Genomic DNA, 22,372 nt, shown 5'->3' on the forward strand with positions numbered 1-22,372 from the left:
CTTTTTAACTTGTTTTAACAATGGCAAGTTTATTATTTTTTAAATTTTTTTTAGCAATAGTTAGAGAGTCCAAAAAGAACTCTCTTAACTTGTTTTCACTACCACAAATTTATCGTTTTTCTTAATTTTTAAACAAGTATGGATCATACTATTGACTTACTTTAATGTATCCGAAAATTTTGGCATATTTATCAAAGGAAATTAATTAATTTAATGACAGAAAGATTATAGCTTATTTGTCAAAATAAAACATTTAAGGCATCTTAAATATATGATTCAGGCCATAATTATTTTACTTTTAAAAAATAAGCTAAATTAATTAGACCTAATAATTTTAATCCTGAAAAGATTTATATCCTTTTATAGATCGGATAAGATTAAAATTCTAATGTTATCCCATCCATCTCTGAATTAGTTTTAAAATTATTAAAAAAATAAAAAATACAATTAAAATGGATAGTCGTAACGGGGTGGGCGTTTGCCCATTTACTCAAAAACTCAAACGGTTGGGTAGTGCTGCATACTAACCTATTTATAACTAATCACTTTTTTATCCTAATCAATAAATGACCTTTGTTACGTTCTCCTCCACCCCAAACTCGCGGTCCATCCTGCCTTTTTCGGGGTGGTTCACCTAAACGTCTTTCGTGCAAGACACTTGGCGTGTATCGGATCAAGAATCGGTTCTGACTCTGATACCAATTATAATGAATAGGTGCTTATTTATTTACTCAAAAATTTAAGCCATTAAATAATACTACATACCTATTAATTTATACCCAATTACATTTTTAATGACAAATAACACTCGTGTAAAATAACACTACTACTATTTTTTTTAAAGACAAGTTGTACACTACCGCTACACTTCTAGCAGGTAGTTTTTGGCTGGGCCACGGGGCTTGTTAATGCCCAGCAGGCGGCACAATTCAAGGAATAATTCGCTGTTACGTGGTGGTGTGGTATCAGTAATCAGTCTATATATATGGGAAATGCGCTCGACGATCCGTAGTCCATTCTTCAGTCTCTGGAATCTCTCGCACACTTATAAGCACTCAGCTCTCTCTCTCTCTCTCTCTCTCTCTCTCTCTCTCTCTCTAAGATTCAAAGACAATAATGTAAACTATGCAGGAATAAACGGGAAGTCATAGATAGGTGATCGACTAACTGCTAAACAGCTTCAAAGTTTTCAGATTCAGGTGACTCTCTCTCTCTTTCTATAATTCTCGATAGGTCTACGTATCGATATATATATATATATATACACGAATCGATGAAATACGGAGTAGTTGGTTAATAGAGAAAATCATCAAAAAGAAATTGGAGACAGGATATCCATTGGAATGAGAAGTCTGATGTGCTTTCTGAAAACAACCCAGATTGATTTTATGTGTTCTTTGGGTGATTTTAGAGAATTCAACGGACCATTGGTGCCGTTTTGTAAATTTGGGATATACTTGTCATTTACATACCCACCCGCATACAAATTCAACACTGGTTCTCGGTGGCTTCATGGAGTAGTGGTGGGGGTGATGTGAAAACAGGTAAATCACGTTGTTTCAGGATCAATTGTGTTGAATTCTTTGTTAAAAAAAGTCAAAGAATGGCTACCACTTCCATCAATTTACGTCTAGAGGTACAAGTCATGGGCCCCATTGCCTTTTGAGTAGCAATTCAAAATTTTTTTTATTTAATTTTTTGGTCTTTCCACACACACACACACACACTCAAATCCTTAAAACTTAGTATTTATTTTGGGATCTTCCAAGCAAAGGGGCCTATCTGCTAATATTTGCAACCTATGAGAGAGAGTTTGATTTGGTCTTTCCCCCATTTTACTAAAGAGTGCTACTGAAGCTACAAGTGGCAGAGTTAGATTTATATGCTCTGTTAATATCTGTTTTTTTCCTGGTTGACTTTTTATTTTTCCTAATTATATCCAACTTGTAGTGATTTTTCAATTATAGTTGTGAAGTTGACTTTAATTGTGTATTCATATTTAAACAAAGAAATGCAGATTTTAGAAGCAACGCAGCACATTCTTGATTAGTTAAGGAAACCCAACTTTCCAGCTGTATAGCCCTTTATTTTTTATTTTATTATTCAATTTAAAGCTTGCAAAATCCAATTTTTCGTCCTGAAATTTCCCTTCTTTCATTCCCTTCTTTGCTTTATGGGTATAAATCAGATAAGGAGTTGACAATCTTGAATCAATGTTCTTTATATAAAATTTCAAGAACAATCTAGTTGTGAATTTATAATTGTTTTCTAAAAAGTTGCCAAAAAATAAAAAATAATCTTTTATGGGCTTGTGTCCAGCACTTGATGTAGCATGATATGTATTCATAATTGTTTCCTAAGAGTATTACCCAAGAAAAAAAAATTGGTAGAAAGTTTATACTTCATATTATATGTCACACCTTGTGCGGTACCCTATTTCTTGTCAAAGGTATAACACCATGCCTCTACGCACGGGTATCATGGAGTTTTTTTATATTAAGAGCAGAGAGCTACCACTATATACTATTTCTGAATCTGATTTATGATGTTCACATCATGCAGGTTGTAAAGTGAGAGTTTGCAGGTTGTGATTTGTTTGGGATTGTTTTGGTGCAAAATGGCCTCCAATGGCACAGTTAAATGTCCATCACCCATGAAGCCTACCTCTAATGGGGTCTTCCAAGGAGACAATCCTCTTGACTTTGCACTTCCTCTTGCTATCCTACAGATATGCCTGGTGGTTGTTCTCACGCGAGGTCTTGCAGTTCTTTTAAGGCCATTAAGACAGCCTCGGGTTATTGCTGAAATTGTTGTAAGTTATTATGTCCTTTTATTTTCTTGTTTACTCACATGTGGTTCCTGTAGATGCCACAGTTCACAAGAGATAATCTCTAATATCTGTTAAGTCTATATTCTCACCTAAAACTTTACTGTGGAAAGTCCTTTACACCATTGTTTTCGTCTTCTCTAGCTCACATCTGCACCAGAAAGTCTTGGTAATTCTTTTTTACCCATTTTAAATTAAACTTCACCTTCTCACCAGATGATCTCCATGGATATTATTAATCTGATTCAAGTGTTTAGGTGTATAGTTTGAGAACACTTTTTATCTATGTAATGCGTTTACTTTGCATCTTGAAGATAATTTTTATAGAACTATGGTATGATAAATATCTTTAGTGGAACTTTTCTTTTTTCTTTTTCATTCTATGTTCTTTTTCATTCTAAGTGGTGATGGACTTTTGATATTTTATTGCTTAAACAAAACCAAGCACTTCCAACATGCTATCTTGGTTCATTGATAGTAGTATTAAACAAAACCAGTGGTCATCACCAGCATGCTATCTTGGTTCACTCAATCAGACCTCATCACTCTCATCAACTTATTATAAAACATGAAAAATAAAAATAAAGAAGTTGAACAGAAATTCAAGAAAATTTCTAGGGATGAAGAGTATATGGAATTATGTTGTGATCAGGGGAGATGGGATCAGTGAAAATTTGAAGCCATCAATTTATTTATTTTTATAAAGAGAATGGATTTTTTTTGGTCAACAGTTTGTAGAAGTGCAATACTTGGACAAAGGTTCTGAAAACTCTGCTGTGGTGGTCATACAGGTCATTTTATAGTGTTTCTGGGAAATTTTCTGTAATATTCAAGGCCTGATATTGTTCTGGCGAGCTCACAATCCAAATATGTTTCCTCACCTTGTTAAGAAAATTTAGATACAGGACATGCCACGGAAAATCTAGAATATGTTTGTAATACCAGAGCAAAAGCATCAATCCTATATAAGCAACTTATGTATATTTCCAAATGTAAGAAAATAAATTTTCTTTTGACGTTCTAATCATGATGATCGACACATCACCATACAATCGCCTGTACCCTTCTTGAAATTTCAATTTACATTGAAACTAAGCTACAGAACTTGGGAGCAATAATTTCAATGTTTTTATTCTTTGGTGTGTGAACTAGAAATGCAGAATTGATTTCATTGTATTTATGGATTCTAAATAATAAATACTATGTGGCACTACCGGTAAACAATTTAGTCTGTTGCAGTGACATAATGAGTTTCATACTGGAGAAAGAGCTATGAAAATGAGGTTGTCTTCTGTGTGTGTGGGTCTTTCTAATATTTTTATAATTCTGGGCAAACATATGAGACTTGCAAGTAGCACGGAGAACTAAATCTGTTGCTCTTTTCTAGGGGGGTGTTTTACTTGGTCCATCAGCTTTGGGTCGCAACCAGAAGTATCTGCAGACGATTTTTCCACCCAGGAGCCTCCCAGTATTGGATACATTAGCCAATCTTGGCCTCCTTTTCTTTCTGTTCCTTGTAGGCCTGGAGTTAGACCCAAAATCCCTTCGTCGGACTGGAAAGAAAGCTTTGAGCATTGCCGTTGCAGGAATTAGCTTGCCTTTTGCATTAGGAATTGGTTCATCTTTTGTTCTTCGAAGAACCATTTCCCAAGGTGTAAGTGAAGCCCCCTTCCTTGTATTCATGGGGGTGGCCCTTTCTATAACTGCCTTCCCTGTTTTGGCACGCATCTTGGCTGAACTCAAGCTTTTAACCACTGATGTTGGTCGAATGGCCATGTCCGCTGCAGCAGTCAATGATGTGGCTGCATGGATTCTACTTGCTCTTGCCATTTCCCTCTCTGATACTGGAAATTCTCCCCTTGTATCATTATGGGTCTTCCTGTGCGGCTGTGGTTTTGTCATTTGTTGCATACTCATAGTCCCGCGTATCTTCAAATGGATGGCGCAACGTTGCCCCGAGGGTGAGCCATTGGATGAAATGTATGTTTGTGCCACTTTAGCAGCTGTTTTAGCTGCAGGATTTGTCACTGATTCTATTGGAATTCATGCCCTGTTTGGTGCTTTCGTGGTTGGAATTCTTGTACCGAAGGAAGGGCCTCTTGCAGGTGCTCTTGTGGAAAAAGTTGAGGATCTCGTCTCTGGTCTGTTTCTTCCACTGTACTTCGTCTCAAGCGGATTGAAGACCAATGTAGCCAGCATCCAGGGGCTTCAATCTTGGGGACTCCTTGTTTTGGTCATATGCACTGCATGTGCTGGGAAGATTCTCGGCACTATTGCAGTCTCACTTTGTTGCAGACTGCCATTTCGGGAGGCTCTTGCTCTAGGGTTTTTAATGAATACTAAAGGCCTGGTGGAGCTCATTGTTCTCAATATTGGGAAAGACAGGGGGGTGAGATCCTTATGCTTGCCATTAATGATTAACAAAGTCAACATGCTTGATTATTGATCTTATGTGAATTTAATTAGTACATCCTTATTCATGCAAGTGATTGATTTTGCAGGTATTGAATGATCAAACATTTGCCATTATGGTTCTGATGGCTCTTTTCACAACCTTCATCACTACACCTTTGGTTATGGCAGTATATAAACCAGCTAAAAGAATGGGCGGGGCTGATTACGTCCACAGAACAATTGAGAGGAGAGATCCAAGTACTCAACTCCGGGTGCTGGCATGCTTTCACAGTACAAGGAACATTCCGACTTTGATAAATCTCATGGAGGCTTCTCGTGGTACTGACAAGAGGGAAGGACTTTGTGTCTATGCAATGCACCTCATGGAGCTCTCCGAAAGGTCTTCTGCTATACTAATGGTCCACAAGGCAAGAAAAAATGGGCTGCCCTTCTGGAATAAGGGACAGCATTCTGATACCAACCAAATTATTGTTGCTTTTGAGGCTTTCCAACAGCTCAGCCGAGTGTCTATCCGACCAATGACATCAATCTCACCAATGTCTAGCATGCATGAGGACATCTGTGCTAGTGCGGAGAGGAAAAGGGCTGCCATGATAATTCTCCCGTTTCACAAGTATCAGAGGTTAGATGGACAACTGGAGACTACTCGGATGGATTTTAGGCATGTCAACCAGAGAGTTCTTGAGCATGCACCATGTACAGTTGGTATCTTAGTAGACCGTGGGCTTGGTGGAACAACACACATATCTGCAAGCAACTTGGACTCAATAGTAACTGTTTTATTCTTTGGGGGCCATGATGATCATGAAGCTCTTGCTTATGGTGTGCGCATGGCTGAACACCCTGGCATCAGTTTAGTTGTTATTCATTTCATAGTAGTTCCCACGATTGTTGGAGAGAATGTCAGTATTGACGTGGACTCGAGTTCAGATTCTGCGGCTCATTCTCTGCCTGCTCCAGTGCAGCAGCAAGCGAGTACTGCTGAAGCAAGGTCGGGGGATGAAAAATTTCTTGATGAACTCAAGGAGAAGACTTCAAAAGAGATCTCAATCAAGTATGAGGAGAGAGCAGTGAGTGATGCTGCAGAAACAATTGATGTAATACACGAGTTCAGTAAATGCAGTCTGTTTCTTGTTGGAAGAATTCCTGAGGGTCAGTTAGTTTCAACTTTGAACGGAAAGGGCGATTGCCCAGAACTGGGGCCTATAGGCAGCTTCTTGAGCTCACCAGATTTCTCAACTACAGCGTCGGTTTTGGTGGTGCAAAAGTATAGCAGCCAATCTCCTTCACATTAATTGGCTTTGCTGAAGGAAGAAGTCTCACCCGAGGATGATTACGAAAACCACTGTTTTTTTTTTCAGAATTAGATGTGTAGCACTATGCAAAAAGTAGTAAGACGATCGTGCAATTTGTTTTTCATTTCACTCCATGTATGAATTACAAATTTAGAAGTAATAAAATTGTCACAGCATGACCTTTTAAATTTCTACTCTAGACATGCTTTTGATTTTTATTGTTGTAAATCTCAGAATTGGCCCCTATAAAATTGTCTGGTATTAGCTTTAGAGCTTGGGCTTAATTTATACATAATCTCCAAAATTATATTTGTTAATAGTTTATTTTATATTATTTTATTTAAGCATGATGTTTTTGAGTTTTTCTAAGTTTGGTGAGTTTTATGAAAAAACTCAAATCTAACAACTAAGGAGACCCTTACTATTTGGGCCAGAACTTTTAGATCGGATACCAAATTAAATCAAGCCCACATGTTTTGAAAAACATAGTCGTAGAAGGATGTGTTTGTATTTCATAAAGAAACCCTGTATATGATGTTTAAGGGAAAAAATCGCGTACCACATCGGAATGGCATCAAATCTGTCTGCATGACATCGGAATGGCATCCAATCTGTCTATATGAAATCAACGGCTTAGAAAGATAATTTGAAACCCAATATATTTGTATTTCACGAAAATTTTGTAAATCACACTAAAAATCAGTCAAATTGGATTCACAGCAATTATGGAAAGAAGATTTTGGCAAATATTTGTTTCCTTTCTATGTCTTCTTTTGATCTCTATCTAAAAATAAGTATGAGCAACAGAGGACGAGATATAGAAAAATAGAGATGATTGGTGGCTACTGGGCGGCCCTAGCTCAAGGCGGTTGCTTAGAGCCTCAACATTTAGAGGGCCTCAAAAAAAAAAAAAAAAAAAAAAAATTTATAACCCTTCGATTAAACGAATTCACAGCCCATTCAAAATTAGGGCCCTTAAAAATTTGGTGATTAAATTCGAAATTCAATATGACCCTTTAGAGCATCTCCAATAGGGATGTCAATTTTTACCGCCCCACCGGGGCCCCGCCCTATTCCGCCCCGTTAATAACGGATGTAGGAACACTTTTTATACCATTGGGGCGGGCATGGATACAAATTTTGTATCCGTCGCGGGTCACGGGGCGGGTAAGGGTTTAGTATACATATCCTAGGGGCCCCACCCCGCTAAGCATATAACTATATTTAATATATATATATGTATATAATATTAATAACTTATTTTAGCGGCTTACCCAGTTACCCATTTCTTACAATCCTAATTTGGGATGTAAACTTGGTATTAAATTTGCTTTTGTTTTGGTTATGGTGGAAGTTGGAGCTTAGAACTTCTTGTAATTTGGTTGTATTAAACTTTTATTTTTGTTTATTATATTCTCTGAATTATGTTATGTGCATGTTATTTTTTTATTTTTGTTGGGATACATAATTTCATTTATGTTGTGTCATTCCCAGGCTTTCCACATTTAAATAGCATGAGCTTAAGTTCCAAAAAGTGGGAGAAAAAAATTTGTTAGCGGGGCGGGCACGGGGGCACAGTATTTCCCAACGGGGCGGGACAGTACATGAAAATCTAACCCGTCGCGGGTCTCGGGGCGGGCATGGACTTGACAAAAATTAAAAGGGACAGGGCGGGATTTAGGGAAACCCGCTCCAAACCCGTCCCGTTGCCATCCCTAATCTCCAATGCTAAATGTCATTTTTGCATGCCAAATGTATATTTTGAAAGGAGTTACAGTATCAAAATGCTGTATTTTAACAATTCTGCTCCAATGATGTATTTCATCCAAAATGCTATTTTTTGACACAATAATTATTATTTTTCAATTATCATTCTTAATTACAATTTTCAACAATCTTTTTTTTTTTTTTTTTGGTGAGTGTTTGTATTTTATTTAGCTTATTAAAAATAAATAAATAAAAACACTAACATATATATATATATATATATATATATATATATATATATATATATATACAAGCATAACAAATATATACATATATATACACACAACACTGACATATATATATACACACACTAGCACAACTGACATATATATACACATAAGCACAACACCAAATTGGCAGCCCATGCGAGAGAGAAGAGAGAAGGAAGAGACCATTTGCAGATTTGGCAATAGCTATATGTTGTGTTATATTTGGCACAATATTTGACAAAATTATATTTTGGCAACCCCTTTGACATGCCATTGGAGAGCCCATTTTAAACCCATATGCTATATTTTGAAAATAGCAGCCCACTAGAGTTGCTCTTACTACTTTATGTGTATGTTAAATGTGAGGTCCTTTAATTACTGAAATACACACTAAGTTCGCCTAAGACCTCTCAAGATTTTGTCAATCTCAGAGCCGAGTTGCTCTTACTACTTTATGTGTATGTTAAATGTGAGGCCCTTTAATTACTGAAATACACACTAAGTTCGCCTAAGGCCTCTCAAAATTTTGTCAATCTCAGGGCCGGTCCTACTGGCTAAGGAACAGAAAGAGGAGGCTACTGGAATAAAAGATCTTCTACTTATGATTCTAGGGTTGATTGTTCTTGTTTTATTTTTCATGAGTTCTAATCTCTCGATCAAGGCTAAGAGGTAGTCCTTAGTCATGTAACTTGATAGTTTTTCAACTGTTCAGTTTGTTGGATGTTCTTATTTAATAACTAAAATCTTATTCTCTATATTTGAATGCATGTTTTAATTAACTTGATTTTATGTGCTTAATCAAGACTGAAATTAAATTTATTCGAACTCTAGCATGTAGGTTACTTGTGTCTGACATGAACTTGTAACATTCACAAGGATATTTGAGAAGAAGATATAAATTATAATTATTTATGTTGTAATTTATGTGCTTTATTTCAATTATTTATTTATGATTCGTGAAAATTATTTAATTGAATCTTATGCGAGGATAAATCGTTTATGAATTTAATCGAAAATATTATATTGAATGTGCGAATATTAAATTAGATGTTTAATAAATTTGCAATTGAAAATAGGAGTTACATTGATTGGTGGTGAAATCCAAGCCTAGGAGTTACATTGATTGGTGGTGAAATCCAAGCCTTGATACTTATTTCTCTTGTCTCCGTATTAATTTCATTATTATTTTAAAATTGAATCACCCAATTTTTGTCCAATTAGTTAAATAATAGTTTTATAATTGATTTGTCCTAATCAGTTCTCATTGGATTGACCTCGTTCTTGCATGTCTAAACTTCAATATATTCATGCGCTTGCGGGTTACTTTTTAAAACAATAGATTCATGTGTTTGGGAATTGCTTGTGAGTCCCTGACAACGGCGTTAAAAACTTGATATTGTTTTAAAAAGTAACTTGCAAGCGCACGAAACTATTGAAGTATAGACATGCAAGAGCGAGATCGATCGCACGAGGACTGATTAGGACAAATTAATTCTAAAACCAGTCTTTAACTAATTCGACAAAAATTGGGTGATCCAATTTGAAAAGAACAATGAAATTAATACGAAGACAGGAGAAATATGTACGAAGGCTTGGATTCCACCACTAACCAATATAACTCCTATTTTTAATTGTAAATTTATTAGAATTTTAATTCAATATTCACACATCAAATATAATATTTTCGATTAAATTCATGAACGGTCTATCCTGATCAGACATAGATTCAATTAAATATTTATCACGAATCATAAATAAAAAATTGAATGAAAGCCTATAAACTACAACTATTTATCGATGGTTAGGCATAAATAATTATATTTTATATCTTCTTTTCAAATAACCTTATATAGATTACATGTTCATGGTCAAACACAAGTAACCTATATGTTAACGTTCAAATGCATTCAATTGAGCACATAAAATCAAGTTTATCAAAATATGCATTCAAATATGAAGAAGAATATTTTATTTATTAAATAAGAACATTCAACAAACTTAACAGTTAAAAAACTATGAAGTTACATGATTAGGGATTCCTCTCAACACTGAGAGATTAGAACTCCAAAAAAAAATAAAACAAAAACAATCAAATCCCAAATCATTAAGTAAAAAGTCTTGTATGATTTTTCAGCCAATTACATTGGACATGTTTCTGCATTTGCAAAATCTTGAACAGTCATAGTTGAGGTTGTATATATCCAATAAATTTTAATTGATTTTGAACTTTTTTTACATGAAGCCTGATTTATTATTTTTTCGTTAATTATCATTTAATTTTATTAATTTATATTATTATTATTTTGTATATATATATATATTTCATATATTTGTATATTTTAACCAAAATTAAATACAAGAATCTAACTAGTAATTTTGCATTTCACAAAACTTAAAAAAAAAATGATTTCTTGTACTTTTGGTCTTATGCTTCAGTGGTTTACACTGTCCTGATATTTCCAAGACTAGTAAGATTGTTGTCAATTGTAATGACCTTAATAATATTTTTTTGTTCTGGTGCCATATATACATATTTAAATTACGTCCAGTTTTCAATGTATACGTGGTCGTTGAGCAAATGTGGGCTTTTATTTTCATACGGTGGTTGGTGAGCTGAAGTTAAAAGCAATTTGTACAATAAATTATAATCTACCAAAATAAGTGTTCCTTTTCTATAATTTAAATTTTTAAGAGAATAATTTTTACTATTTTTTTTTTATGGTATTAGTAATAAATAAATTACCTAAATTATCAAATTCAATAAATTATAATCTACCAAAATAAGTGTTCCTTTTCTATAATTTAATTTTTTAAGAGAATAATTTTTATTAATTTTTTATCGTATTAATAATGAATAAATTACCTAAATTATCAAATTTATTTATAGTGAATCCATTAGGATGAATGGTTATTTTTTATGACATTTAATTTAGGATGGGCGAGGTAATATAAAAATGTAGAAATATGTAAATGGGCTTGGAGGGTGATCTACCAAACTCACAAAGGCCCAAGATCAAAATATGATCCAGGGAAGCAGCCCATTCACGATTTAAACTTAAGTTACATAAAATGAAAGTGAGAACATAAGAGCAATAAAATTATGTCATAAATAAATATAATTTGAGCGAAAACCAGAGAGCATTTGAAACGTGAAAGCGACACATGTTAAAAAAGATTGTATGACTTATGTTTGGATACAAAACCCTTTTTTTTTTTTTTTTTTCTTTTTTATACCAAAAAAAATAAATAAAATTCCCCCCTCTTGCTAATAATCTTTACACGATTATATGCGACAACATGCCACTGTCTTATCGTATGGCGCTGCATGCAAACCATCACAAGCTTTTAGGCATGCGTCCGAGTGTGTATATATATATATCTCGACACACACATCTATGCCACCAACCCAGCCCCAATTTATGACATACTGTATGCATATACTTAGATAACCAAATTATCTTGTACTCTCACAAAATTATTTTTTATTTATTTTTATTTTTATGTTTTTTTTTGTTTCGTGTACCCAAGTGTCCGTCCATTATGGAACCGAGGGAGATATATATATATATATTTGTTAATTTAATTTTTTGATCACGTGACAGCAAAAAGTTCGCTATATATGAAGTTGAAGAAGAATGCGTCTGTACATGCATAACACAAACACAGCCATGAAAGGTCTTATTGTAGGAGAGAAACCCTCTTCTTGCATTCTCTTCTTCTTCATCATCTTCTTGTTCCTCCTATCTCTGTCTGCTTTGGCTGAACCCTCAAAATCAATCAAAGCTAAAGAACCATGCAAAAGGCTGGTCCTATACTACCACAACATCATCTTCAATGGCACCAACGTGGCCAATGCGACCTCAGCCAGAGCTACAAATCAGACTAAACTCGGGGAGGATCACTTCCATTTTGGGATGTTGATGGCGTTCGACGATCCGATGACGAAGGACAACCACCTTCTCTCTCCACCGGTGGCAAGAGCTCAAGGGTTCTATCTATATGACATGAAAACCGCATCCAGTGCTTGGTTTTCCTACACTTTGGTGTTCAACTCTAGTGAATATAAAGGTACCATCAACATTATAGGTGCGAACATCATTGACAACGAAACCAGAGATCTCTCGGTGGTTGGTGGGACCGGAGATTTCTTCATGGTACGAGGAATCGTCACCTTTAGAACTGACGCTATAGAGGTTTCCAAGTATTTTCGCCTTCAAATGGATATCAAGTTATATGAATGTTATAATTAATTACACTAGTGTTAGCTTAGACAGGTTGATTTTCAAAACCTTATAATAATAATCTTCCTGTACTAGTGTACTCTACTACTCTATATTATGTTTGAAGAATTAATAATACATCCATCTTTGTCTCATGAAAATTTTATTGTTGCAATTAATTTGTGGACTCTGTGAAATTAATCGGGTGGCACCTACGTATATTACATATTTTGAGGAGAAAATATTTTTGTCCATTTCTAGCATGCTGGTATCTCAAATTTGGTGATGGTGTGTTTTTTCTTGGTGCTTAAAACAAGAAATTAAAGGCTAAGCTGAACTTGAATGTTTGATTCAGTACTATCGTTAATACCTGCAAGTATTGCGAAATTATAACTTTATGACCGTGCCTATCAAGTTAACAAATTTCTCAATTTCAAAATCAATTTTCTTACGCTTAACAAATAAATATCTTATTTACTTAGTTCTTTATTTTACAAAATAAAATTATTAAAAAAAATAAATTCAAACAGTTTTACATATGTATGAATATTTTACCAAAGGCCCAATTTAATGGGTTTAAGCCCAAAATCCGGTTACAATTGAAATACAACAGCCCAAATGGTTACAAAAGGGATGGTCCATAGTTTGAAATATAGCCGCTAGGCATTCACTAATTATACCTTTTAAATTCCATTTTCAGATAATAATTTTTGTTCCTAAATATCATTTTATTAAATGATTAATTCTCTATACCATGCTGTCCCAACATTTATTTGATATGTCATCTTTGCTGATATTACAATCATAATATTTTCAGCCTCATCAAATGGAATGGATCTGCATTGGTCTATTTTATTAAATTCTCAATCAACTAGTTAAAGAAAAAATAGTACGGATTGAGTTTGACAAGAGAAAAAAAAAGGGTTGATTGTATTTACTACAATTTAAGTTTCAATATGTTTTTAGGTCCTTTGTTCAATTCGTGGTTGTCGATCAAATTTTTTTGTTAGTTGTTGCTCAAATACAATCTATATTCATAATATTAAGGCACAATTTTGTAAGGTGATGAATTCGACCCTGTTTTTAACCGGTAGGAATTCAGAAGGTAAATCCTTAGGCCTCATTTTCGAACCGTACTCTTAATTTGAATGGGGTGTGTGTGTTGTGGGGCCATACACGTGCTCTAAACTGTACAAAAGCCAAGATGTGAGAACTAGTCAAAGATAAGACCAAACTGAAATACATGGCAAGCCCATGCAGCCTAAAACAATTCATGATGTGAGCCTTTTATTTTCAGCCTGGCAAGTAAGCAGATTTCCTTTTTAATTTTGTGGGTAGGGTGAAGCTATTTATTCTTATATGGTCCAATAATAACATAACACATTACCTTTAATAATAAAATAATTCACAACTTTCTCTGTTTTCTCGGATCAACCATTGAATAAAAATATATAGTATTTTTAGATGTGATGTGTTAATTTGTTATTTGGAGTACATAGAGGTGAGTAGCTTCACTCTATTCACCAGTGAGTAGCTAAGTATTATCCTTTGAAAATTAAGACTATAACCATAAATAAGGCATTATTGAGTGGCTTACTTGGTAGGACGTCTACTTATCTAAGTGAATTTGTCTATGTTTGAAAAAATTTAGTTGTTATTGTTGTATATATGGTAGTTAATTTATTTCATATTACATGATACAGTAATATTTTGAATTACTATACTTCGATGAATTCAGAGACTCTGATAATATATTGTACATGATTTCGAAATTTGTTTGTTGAATCAATTTTGGGTTTTAATTAATATATGTTATGATAATTTTAGATTAGACCATCCTACACTTTTACTGAATTACAAATGCCAAAATATGATAGGATGGAAGATACAATTAAAATGATAACATTCGATTAAATTTAAATGTATTGCTTAAATTGAAAATATGACAAGAGACAACATATCACTGTCTTAGTTAACCACTGTCTTAGTTAACTAATGGGTAAATTGTACCAATCTCTCCTATAATGTGTTATAATTATAGAAATTTCCTCTGTAGTTTACACGAATCTCTTTTAAAAATGAAATTAATTTATATGGACCTCCCCTGATGGACCGTCAAATGGACTAATAAATTTGTTTAATTTACTAAAATGCCCTCAAATTATTATAGTAAATGACTTATATACCCTCAATAGAAATAGAACGGGGCAAAAAAAAAATCTCAATGAGTGGCTTCAAGGTAACTTGAATTTCAAACTTTTAAGCTGTGAGGTGAAATGTTTACCATTAGACTACATATTCTCTTAAAATTATCTTACAAAATTAGAATCAGTATTATTATTAAGCATTCAATGATATGGCGATCTTTAACTATGTTGCATCATTTGAACAAAGAGTCATGATACGGGACTGAAGCTTAAGCCATTTGGATCTCATGTGGTATGCAAGAACTCTGACATTCTTCCTTACCTAATCTTATTTGTTCAGAACCTTCCCCCTCCGAATTTAATGTGAGATAATATAGAACTCTTAACATTCTCTTTTAATCAAATTCGTAACGTCCTCGTTGAAATTGTAGGCACTTAATATGACACTGATTCAAAAATTGAACCTGACTTTAATACCATTTGTCACGTACATACGTGTGACTAGTGTTTTATAATCTTATAATAATGTCCATGACCCTCAATATTCGAATCCCACGTGAAATAACATGACATTTAAACTTATAGAACTAAACTAGTTCTTATTGACTGATCGAAGACTTTGAAGCCTTAGATTAGAGAAAGGAGGGACCATTTGAATGCATCCCACATGGGATGCATAACTCTACATCCATAGCTAGATGTGAGCCCAAACGCTATTATGTGGTGGGACTACTCAATAATACCTCCTAAACAAACTTATTGTTACATGTTCCCATAAAAAAAATGGTAAAAAGGTTTCTATATAAAGCTGAAGTAGGATGGCTCTCTGCACAGCACAGCCATGAGAGGTGTTGTAGAGAAAACCTCTTCTTGCATTCTCTTCTTCTTTTTCCTCCTCCTATCTCTGTCTGCTTTCGCTCAGGCGAAAGTTATCAAAGCTGATGAACCGTGCAAAAAGCTCACACTTTACTACCATGACATCCTCTTCAATGGGACCAACGTGGCCAATGCGACCTTAGCCAAAGCTGCAAATCAAACTAAACTTGGGGACAAAGTTTGGCATGTTGGTTGTGTTCGACGATCCCATGACAAAGGACAACCACCTTCTGTCTCCTCCGGTGGCAAGAGCTCAAGGCTTCTATTTTTATGACATGAAAACCACATACAATGCTTGGTTTGCCTACACTTTGGTGTTCAACTCTACTAAATATACATGTACTGTTATGAAATAAGGATCGAATAGAAGTTTATGAGAACAAAAGAAAAATAATGTCAAGAAAATAAATAGGCACACACAAACAAGAGAAGGATTTATACGTGATTCACCCTCACAAATAGAGTTACGTCCACGGGCGATGATGAATCGTATCACTATAAAGAAGAAGATTACAAACTGAAGAATGTTTTGGTTCTTCCTCACAATAATCTCTCTTCTCCCTCTACTCACTCAACACTCAAGAAATACCCCAAATAGTATATAGTTTACACAAAGAATAAAACCCACCCAAATACAAACTTCAACTCTCTCTTGAAGATTGTTCACACAAAAAGATTTTCTCACACACACAAAACCAATATATTCTCTTGATCCGAATATTGTCTTACTCTTAGGTGCCTCTCGGATGCCTTTCATCAAATATGTGCAAGGCTATATAGAGCCCAAAAATACTTGGTGTCAAAGTATATTTCAAAGCTTCCTTTGGAAGCCAAATGACACTTGTTGCCCAAGAATTATTCTTGCTGCCCAAGAATTTCAAAGCTTCCAAAAGGAAGCTAATTTGGAAGCTTCACCATCACACTTTTGTAGCCAAAAGATTTTTGCCACGTCATAAATAAATTTTAGACAAATTTACAACAAATCTCCACCTTGACTAAAATTCTCCACCCTAGCAAAAATTTCGAATGAGTCACAAAACTCTATCCTTGGCAAAATTTCTCCGCCTTAGTAGAAATGATAAAACAACATCATAAAGAGTCTTTTTTCAACACAATGTGAGAAATAAAAAATAACACCATCATCATTTCCAACACAAAACAAATTAATAAAGAATTTTAGTTAAGTTTGAGTCATCCTCAAACTTAACCCTCGGGCTTTCATTCTTCAACCCATGCATGTTTTGCACTGCCACAAGCATACCTCCAGTATTTGTGTCAAACTTTAAATGCTTACCAAAAGCAACCTTAGAAAGTTCAAGTTTGACATCTCGTTCAACAACCTTCTCCAATCGCCCACAAACCATCGGCTGGTAATGAAAAATCATCTTCTCACCCTTGTGGAGAATAGGACGCCCTTGACTTTTCCTCGCATTTCTGTTGTGACCAACTACTTGCCTCCCACGCATCTTAATGGTACTCGAATGGACCATCTTATTGCCACCAAGATTATTGCAAGTAAATATCCCACATGTCCTCATGGGTCTACCTCCCTGTAAGGACTGCTGCAATTTCAGTTGCCATCTGAAAATAGATTTTATTTTCCCACCACGTTATGTAGTCCCCTCACAACCTTTTTGAGAACTAGGATTGTAACTCCTCTTTCTAACTCTTCCTTTGCCAAAACCTTGCTGGGTGAGCAGAGCCTGCATCTTAATCTCGTATTTTGTCAACATCTCAAAAATTCCCCAAAAAATTACTTGGTGAATAGTACCGTATTTGTGAACAGTACCCGAATAATATCTGTGAACAATACTGTATGTGTGAACAGTATCTGTACACAATACACGAACTCGAGTTCTGATACCAATTTGTTATGAAATAAGGATCGAATAAAAGTTTATGAGAACAAGAGAAAAATAATGTCAAGAAAATAAATAGGCACACACAAACGAGATAAGAATTTATATGTGATTCACCCTCACAAATAGGGTTATGTTCACGGGCGATGATAATTCGGATCACTATAAAGAAGAAGATTACAAACTGAAGAACGTTTTGGTTATTCCTCACAATAATCTCTCTTCTCACTCTACTCACTCACTAACAAAGAAGACTCACTCAACACTTAAGAAATACTCCAAATAGTATATAGTTTACACAAAGAGAAAAACCCACCTAAATACAAACTTTAACTCTCTCTTGAAGATTGTATACACAAAATGATTTTCTCACACACACAAAACCAATATACTCTCTTGATCTGAATATTGTCTTACTCTTAGATGTCTCTCGGATGCCTTTCATCAAATGTGTGCAAGGCTATATATAGCCCAAAAATATACTTGGATCTTCAACTCTCTCTTGAAGATTGTATACACAAAATGATTTTCTCACACACACAAAACTAATATGCTCTCTTGATCTGAATATTGTCTTACTCTTGGATGTCTCTCGAATGCCTTTCATCAAATGTGTGCAAGGCTATATATAGCCCAAAAATACTTGGTATCCAAGTATATTTCACAGCTTCCTTTGAAAGCCAAATGACACTTGTTGTCCAAGAATTTCAAAGCGTCCTTTGGAAATTAATTTGGAAGTTCCACCATCGTACTTTTGTAGTCAAATTTTTTTTTACCATATCATAAATAAATTTTAGACAAATTTCTACCAGGTACCATTAATATAATGGGCGCGGACATGATGGACGACGAGACCAGAGATCTCTCGGTGGTTGGTGGGACTGGCGATTTCTTCATGGCACGAGGAATTGCGACTTTTAGAACTGACACTTTTCAGGGTGCGAATTATTTTCGGGTTCAGATGGATATCAAGTTGTATGAATGTTATTAATTAGTTGGTTTTTTTTTTTTTTTTTTTTTTCGTCACTGTTATATTTAGGTAGTCTAAATGTGCTTTTCCAGTACTGTTTTGATGCTTGTGAGCATGTGCTGAATAATTAATTAAAATCTTGTGTTTTGTTCAATTTTCAGAATCCTTAGGATATATATGATAATCTTCCTATATTTTATTATATAGTATGAAAATCATATTGTTCCAAGCTTGCATTAATTTGCAGAGTCTGAAAATTAGTCTGAATTTGTCATTAATATCAGTGGCACCTTTACTATGGTGAGGAGATTAATATATGATTTTTTTTTTTTTTTTTTTTTTTGGGGGTCTTAAGGAACAAGTCTCACAATGTTCTTGTGAAGACTCAAATCTTCTATTTTTCATTTCAAAAGGGAAAGAAATGTGGCGGTTTGACTTGGCTATTTTCACAAAACCTTATGCCTACATCATGAATGGAGTTACCCACAGCTCAGTGGGGTGTCCACCGCTAATTTTTTTGTTTTATGTTAAACACTAAGAATCTTGCTAAAATTACAGTAATGCCTCACTCAATGTTTGGTAAAGCCTCGTTATTATGTTATTTGGACCCCCAATATATATATATCTTACTAAAATAATTTTAAAACTTTTTCTTTTGTTTTTTTGGGTCAATTTGGGGTGGTTTGAGTAACCTATTTTATACTTCCTCTTTATGTCACAAAATAGCAAATGCCTTCATAGTTCAAGCGCTTTCTACTGTCTTTGAGAGTTCAGCTTCCACCATTTACACCCCCTTTCCACTAACCATTAACCCCTAACATTTTTGTCATGAAAAAAATAATAATAAATATGTCATAAAATAATTGTCTTTTTTCTTTTTTTTTTTTCATGCACCAAAAATAAAAGTTCCCTTTTCATGGTTTAAACTTTCTAAAATTATCTTTAAATTTTGAAAATTTTCCTAAAACTAGACACACAAAAATATTGTATGTATTTAAGGCTAATTGTGGAATTTTAAAAGTTTAAAAAAAAATAAATAAATTGAAATCCAAATGCTTCAATTGTTTTGGAGTGAGGGAAAAAAATTATAAGGCATCCAAGGATACAATGTCATTACGTTAACATGGCATCTAGACTATCTAGTTACCCAATGGACAGTTTTTCAGTCCATCCCTATCAAAAGTGGTTAAAATTTTGCTATATAAAGAAAGCTGATGAAGAATGGCTCTGTACAAAAGCCATCAGAACCATGAGAAATCTAGTTGCGAAACCCTCTTCTTGCATTCTCTTCTTCTTCTTCCTCCTCCTCCTATCTCTGTCTGCTTTCGCTCACGCGAAAGCTATCAAAGCTGATGAACCGTGCAAAAAGCTCACACTTTACTACCATGACATCCTCTTCAATGGGACTAACGTGGCCAATGCGACCGCAGCCAAAGCTGCAAATCAAACTAAACTTGGGGACTTCAAGTTTGGCATGTTGGTTGTGTTCGACGATCTCATGACAAAGGGCAACCACCTTCTGTCTCCTCCGGTGGCAAGAGCTCAAGGCTTCTATTTCTATGACATGAAAACCACATACAATGCTTGGTTTGCCTACACTTTGGTGTTCAACTCTAGTGAACATAAAGGCACCATTAATATTATGGGTGCAGACATTATGGACGACCAGACCAGAGATCTCTCAGTCGTTGGTGGGACCGGAGATTTCTTCATGGCACGAGGAATCGTCACGTTTAGAACTGACACTGTTCAGGGTGACAATTATTTTCGCCTTCAGATGGATATCAAGTTGTATGAATGTTATTAATTATTCTAGGTTTAATTTGCTTTAGTCTAAATATGATCCTGTCTGTTTAATGGCCTAATTGATAGAGCGTCTAGCTTCTCCGGTGTTTTAGGAATTTTTTTTTTAAAAAGATGTACTGAATCACCTTAGGATATCATAATCTTCATGTATTCTATTATATATTAATTATCTTTCAAGAATTTAAATAACACATATTTGCCTGATGAGAATCATATATATTGCTTTCTTTAATTTGTGGAGATAATGTATAACTTGGCCCATATCTTATTTTTGTCACTTTCTAGTGTGTGTTATTTTCAAAAACCCTGTGCCTACCTACCATACACCTGCGTATATGGAGTTTTTTTTAGGTTCTCAAATTTGGTGAAGAAGTGCTTTTCTTGGAGCTTAATTAAAACAAGAAATTAAGGGCTAATCGGTTCAATTTAAAGATGATGAATTTGATTCTTTGTTTTGTTTTGTGTTTCTAACCAAACATGCATCAAAATTCAAATACAACAAAATAAGATCATCTATAAGCCAAGTTGACTTTTAATCACTTCTTTACTGGATTCATAATGGACAAACTTTTTTTTTTTTTTTGGGTAAAAATTAAAAAATAAAAATAATTTGCTACACCTGTATTGTTTTTGCTTAGGATACTTTGCTTAGCTTATGTTTATTCATTTTCTTTATATCAGTTCTCATCACTCACCTCATTCAGTGTTAAATCTATAATATATATATCATTAGATTTGAAGTTTATATAAACGTCTACTACTTGCAATGGTCTAGATCAATCAACACCCGTAGTGGATGATCGAAGAAACTGATCGAGAATGAATGAAGGGACAAGGAATGACGTTGCCTTACTACAACATAATTTATGTAATGCCAATTCTTTGCCGTCCCTAAAATTAAGTTAATTAGTTAAATTTGTCGATTATATATCGATCCGAACATTATGCAAAAGTTGACGTGCAATTTGACAAAGTTGTGTGTAAAAAATAATTAGTTAATTATTATTATTATTATTTTTATTAAACTCCAATACATCCAAACTATCATACTAATTTGTTCTTTTGCACTGACAATTACTACAGAATTTAGCGAACGATGCTTTGTCCTAACGATGCTTTGTCCTAACTTCGTAGCAATCATGCATGTATGAATAACTAAAGCTATATAGACCGTTGAGGATGAAATTCGCGCAGTCCGATATAATATTGTTTTCATACAAGGAAAAGGGCAGAAGATCGATGAACCTTGACGGCACCAGTGTGGCGCCTGTCAAGAGCTCTCCGACGATCAAATTAGTCACGGAAGTCTAAAAAGAAGGCAGGGATTAATAATAGTTTTTACGTCGTACCTTCTTTAATAGCTTGATGTCTTATTTATGGCTGTCGATTGGAATCAAAATCGTTCGGCTGATGTCGATGGTTGACCTTATCTTCCGCTTGTGCGAAATTATAGGAGATTTATTACCAGATTTGTCGGGATATGATTTAATCCTTTTGACCTCCTCGAGTTATAGTAGGATTATTCTTACTTGTTGAACCACATCAGATTTGATTTCATTATCCTTAATAATGAAATCTAATCAATCTTATCGAGGGTAGGGTAGATTTATATTTTTCTCTATCATAAACTATATTATAAATCCATCTAATTTATATATATTGCACTGTTTTGAAAGGTTTTTTTTTTTTTTTCATACTTTTGTTTTAAATTTTTATTATTGTACAAGGAAATTTTATTATTCAATATTACACCCTGGAGACAAGGCTTATAACCGGAGTATTTTGTACAGACTACTTTCTGTCTTTTTCTTTGTTAATTAAACAGAGTTTTATAATATTTTATTTTCAGGACTTTATATATGTGAATTGTGGATCAATGCACAAAACTGAGGTTTAAGCCCATTGAAATTACGTTGCCACTGGCCCACGCAGACCTTTTTAATTTCTTATGGGTTATGCAGCCTATTCTCAAGGGCTCATG

At 34.4% G+C, this 22,372-nt stretch overlaps 3 protein-coding genes and 1 pseudogene across 4 annotated transcripts; all 4 read left to right on the forward strand.

Moving 5' to 3' along the window:
• Positions 1 to 995: 995 nt before the first annotated feature.
• Positions 996 to 6,815, forward strand: LOC132308251 (cation/H(+) antiporter 18-like). 2 transcript variants are annotated; one of them, XM_059806275.1, is made up of 4 exons: positions 996 to 1,199; positions 2,563 to 2,812; positions 4,215 to 5,216; positions 5,329 to 6,815. In XM_059806275.1, the coding sequence occupies exons 2-4, from the start codon at positions 2,618 to 2,620 to the stop codon at positions 6,535 to 6,537; spliced, it is 2,406 nt and encodes an 801-aa protein (XP_059662258.1). In that variant the 5' UTR covers positions 996 to 1,199; positions 2,563 to 2,617; the 3' UTR covers positions 6,538 to 6,815. The 2 variants fall into 2 exon arrangements, with proteins under 2 accessions (XP_059662258.1, XP_059662259.1); XM_059806276.1 differs by lacking the exon at positions 996 to 1,199 and adding an exon at positions 1,552 to 2,449.
• Positions 6,816 to 12,148: 5,333 nt separating this feature from the next.
• On the forward strand, positions 12,149 to 12,763 carry LOC132309905 (dirigent protein 5-like). Its single transcript, XM_059808161.1, has one exon. The coding sequence runs from the start codon at positions 12,149 to 12,151 to the stop codon at positions 12,761 to 12,763; it is 615 nt and encodes a 204-aa protein (XP_059664144.1).
• Positions 12,764 to 15,661: 2,898 nt separating this feature from the next.
• LOC132310452 (dirigent protein 5-like) lies at positions 15,662 to 19,096 on the forward strand (annotated as a pseudogene).
• Positions 19,097 to 19,708: 612 nt separating this feature from the next.
• LOC132309906 (dirigent protein 5-like) lies at positions 19,709 to 20,437 on the forward strand. The gene has a single exon (XM_059808162.1). The coding sequence runs from the start codon at positions 19,709 to 19,711 to the stop codon at positions 20,390 to 20,392; it is 684 nt and encodes a 227-aa protein (XP_059664145.1). The 3' UTR covers positions 20,393 to 20,437.
• The last annotated feature ends 1,935 nt before the right edge of the window (positions 20,438 to 22,372 follow it).

This window comes from Cornus florida, unplaced genomic scaffold (genome assembly GCF_030987335.1).
Source record: "Cornus florida cultivar Cherokee Brave unplaced genomic scaffold, ASM3098733v1 CherokeeBrave_3.0.0_Hap2_Chr05, whole genome shotgun sequence".
NCBI lineage: Eukaryota > Viridiplantae > Streptophyta > Magnoliopsida > Cornales > Cornaceae > Cornus > Cornus florida.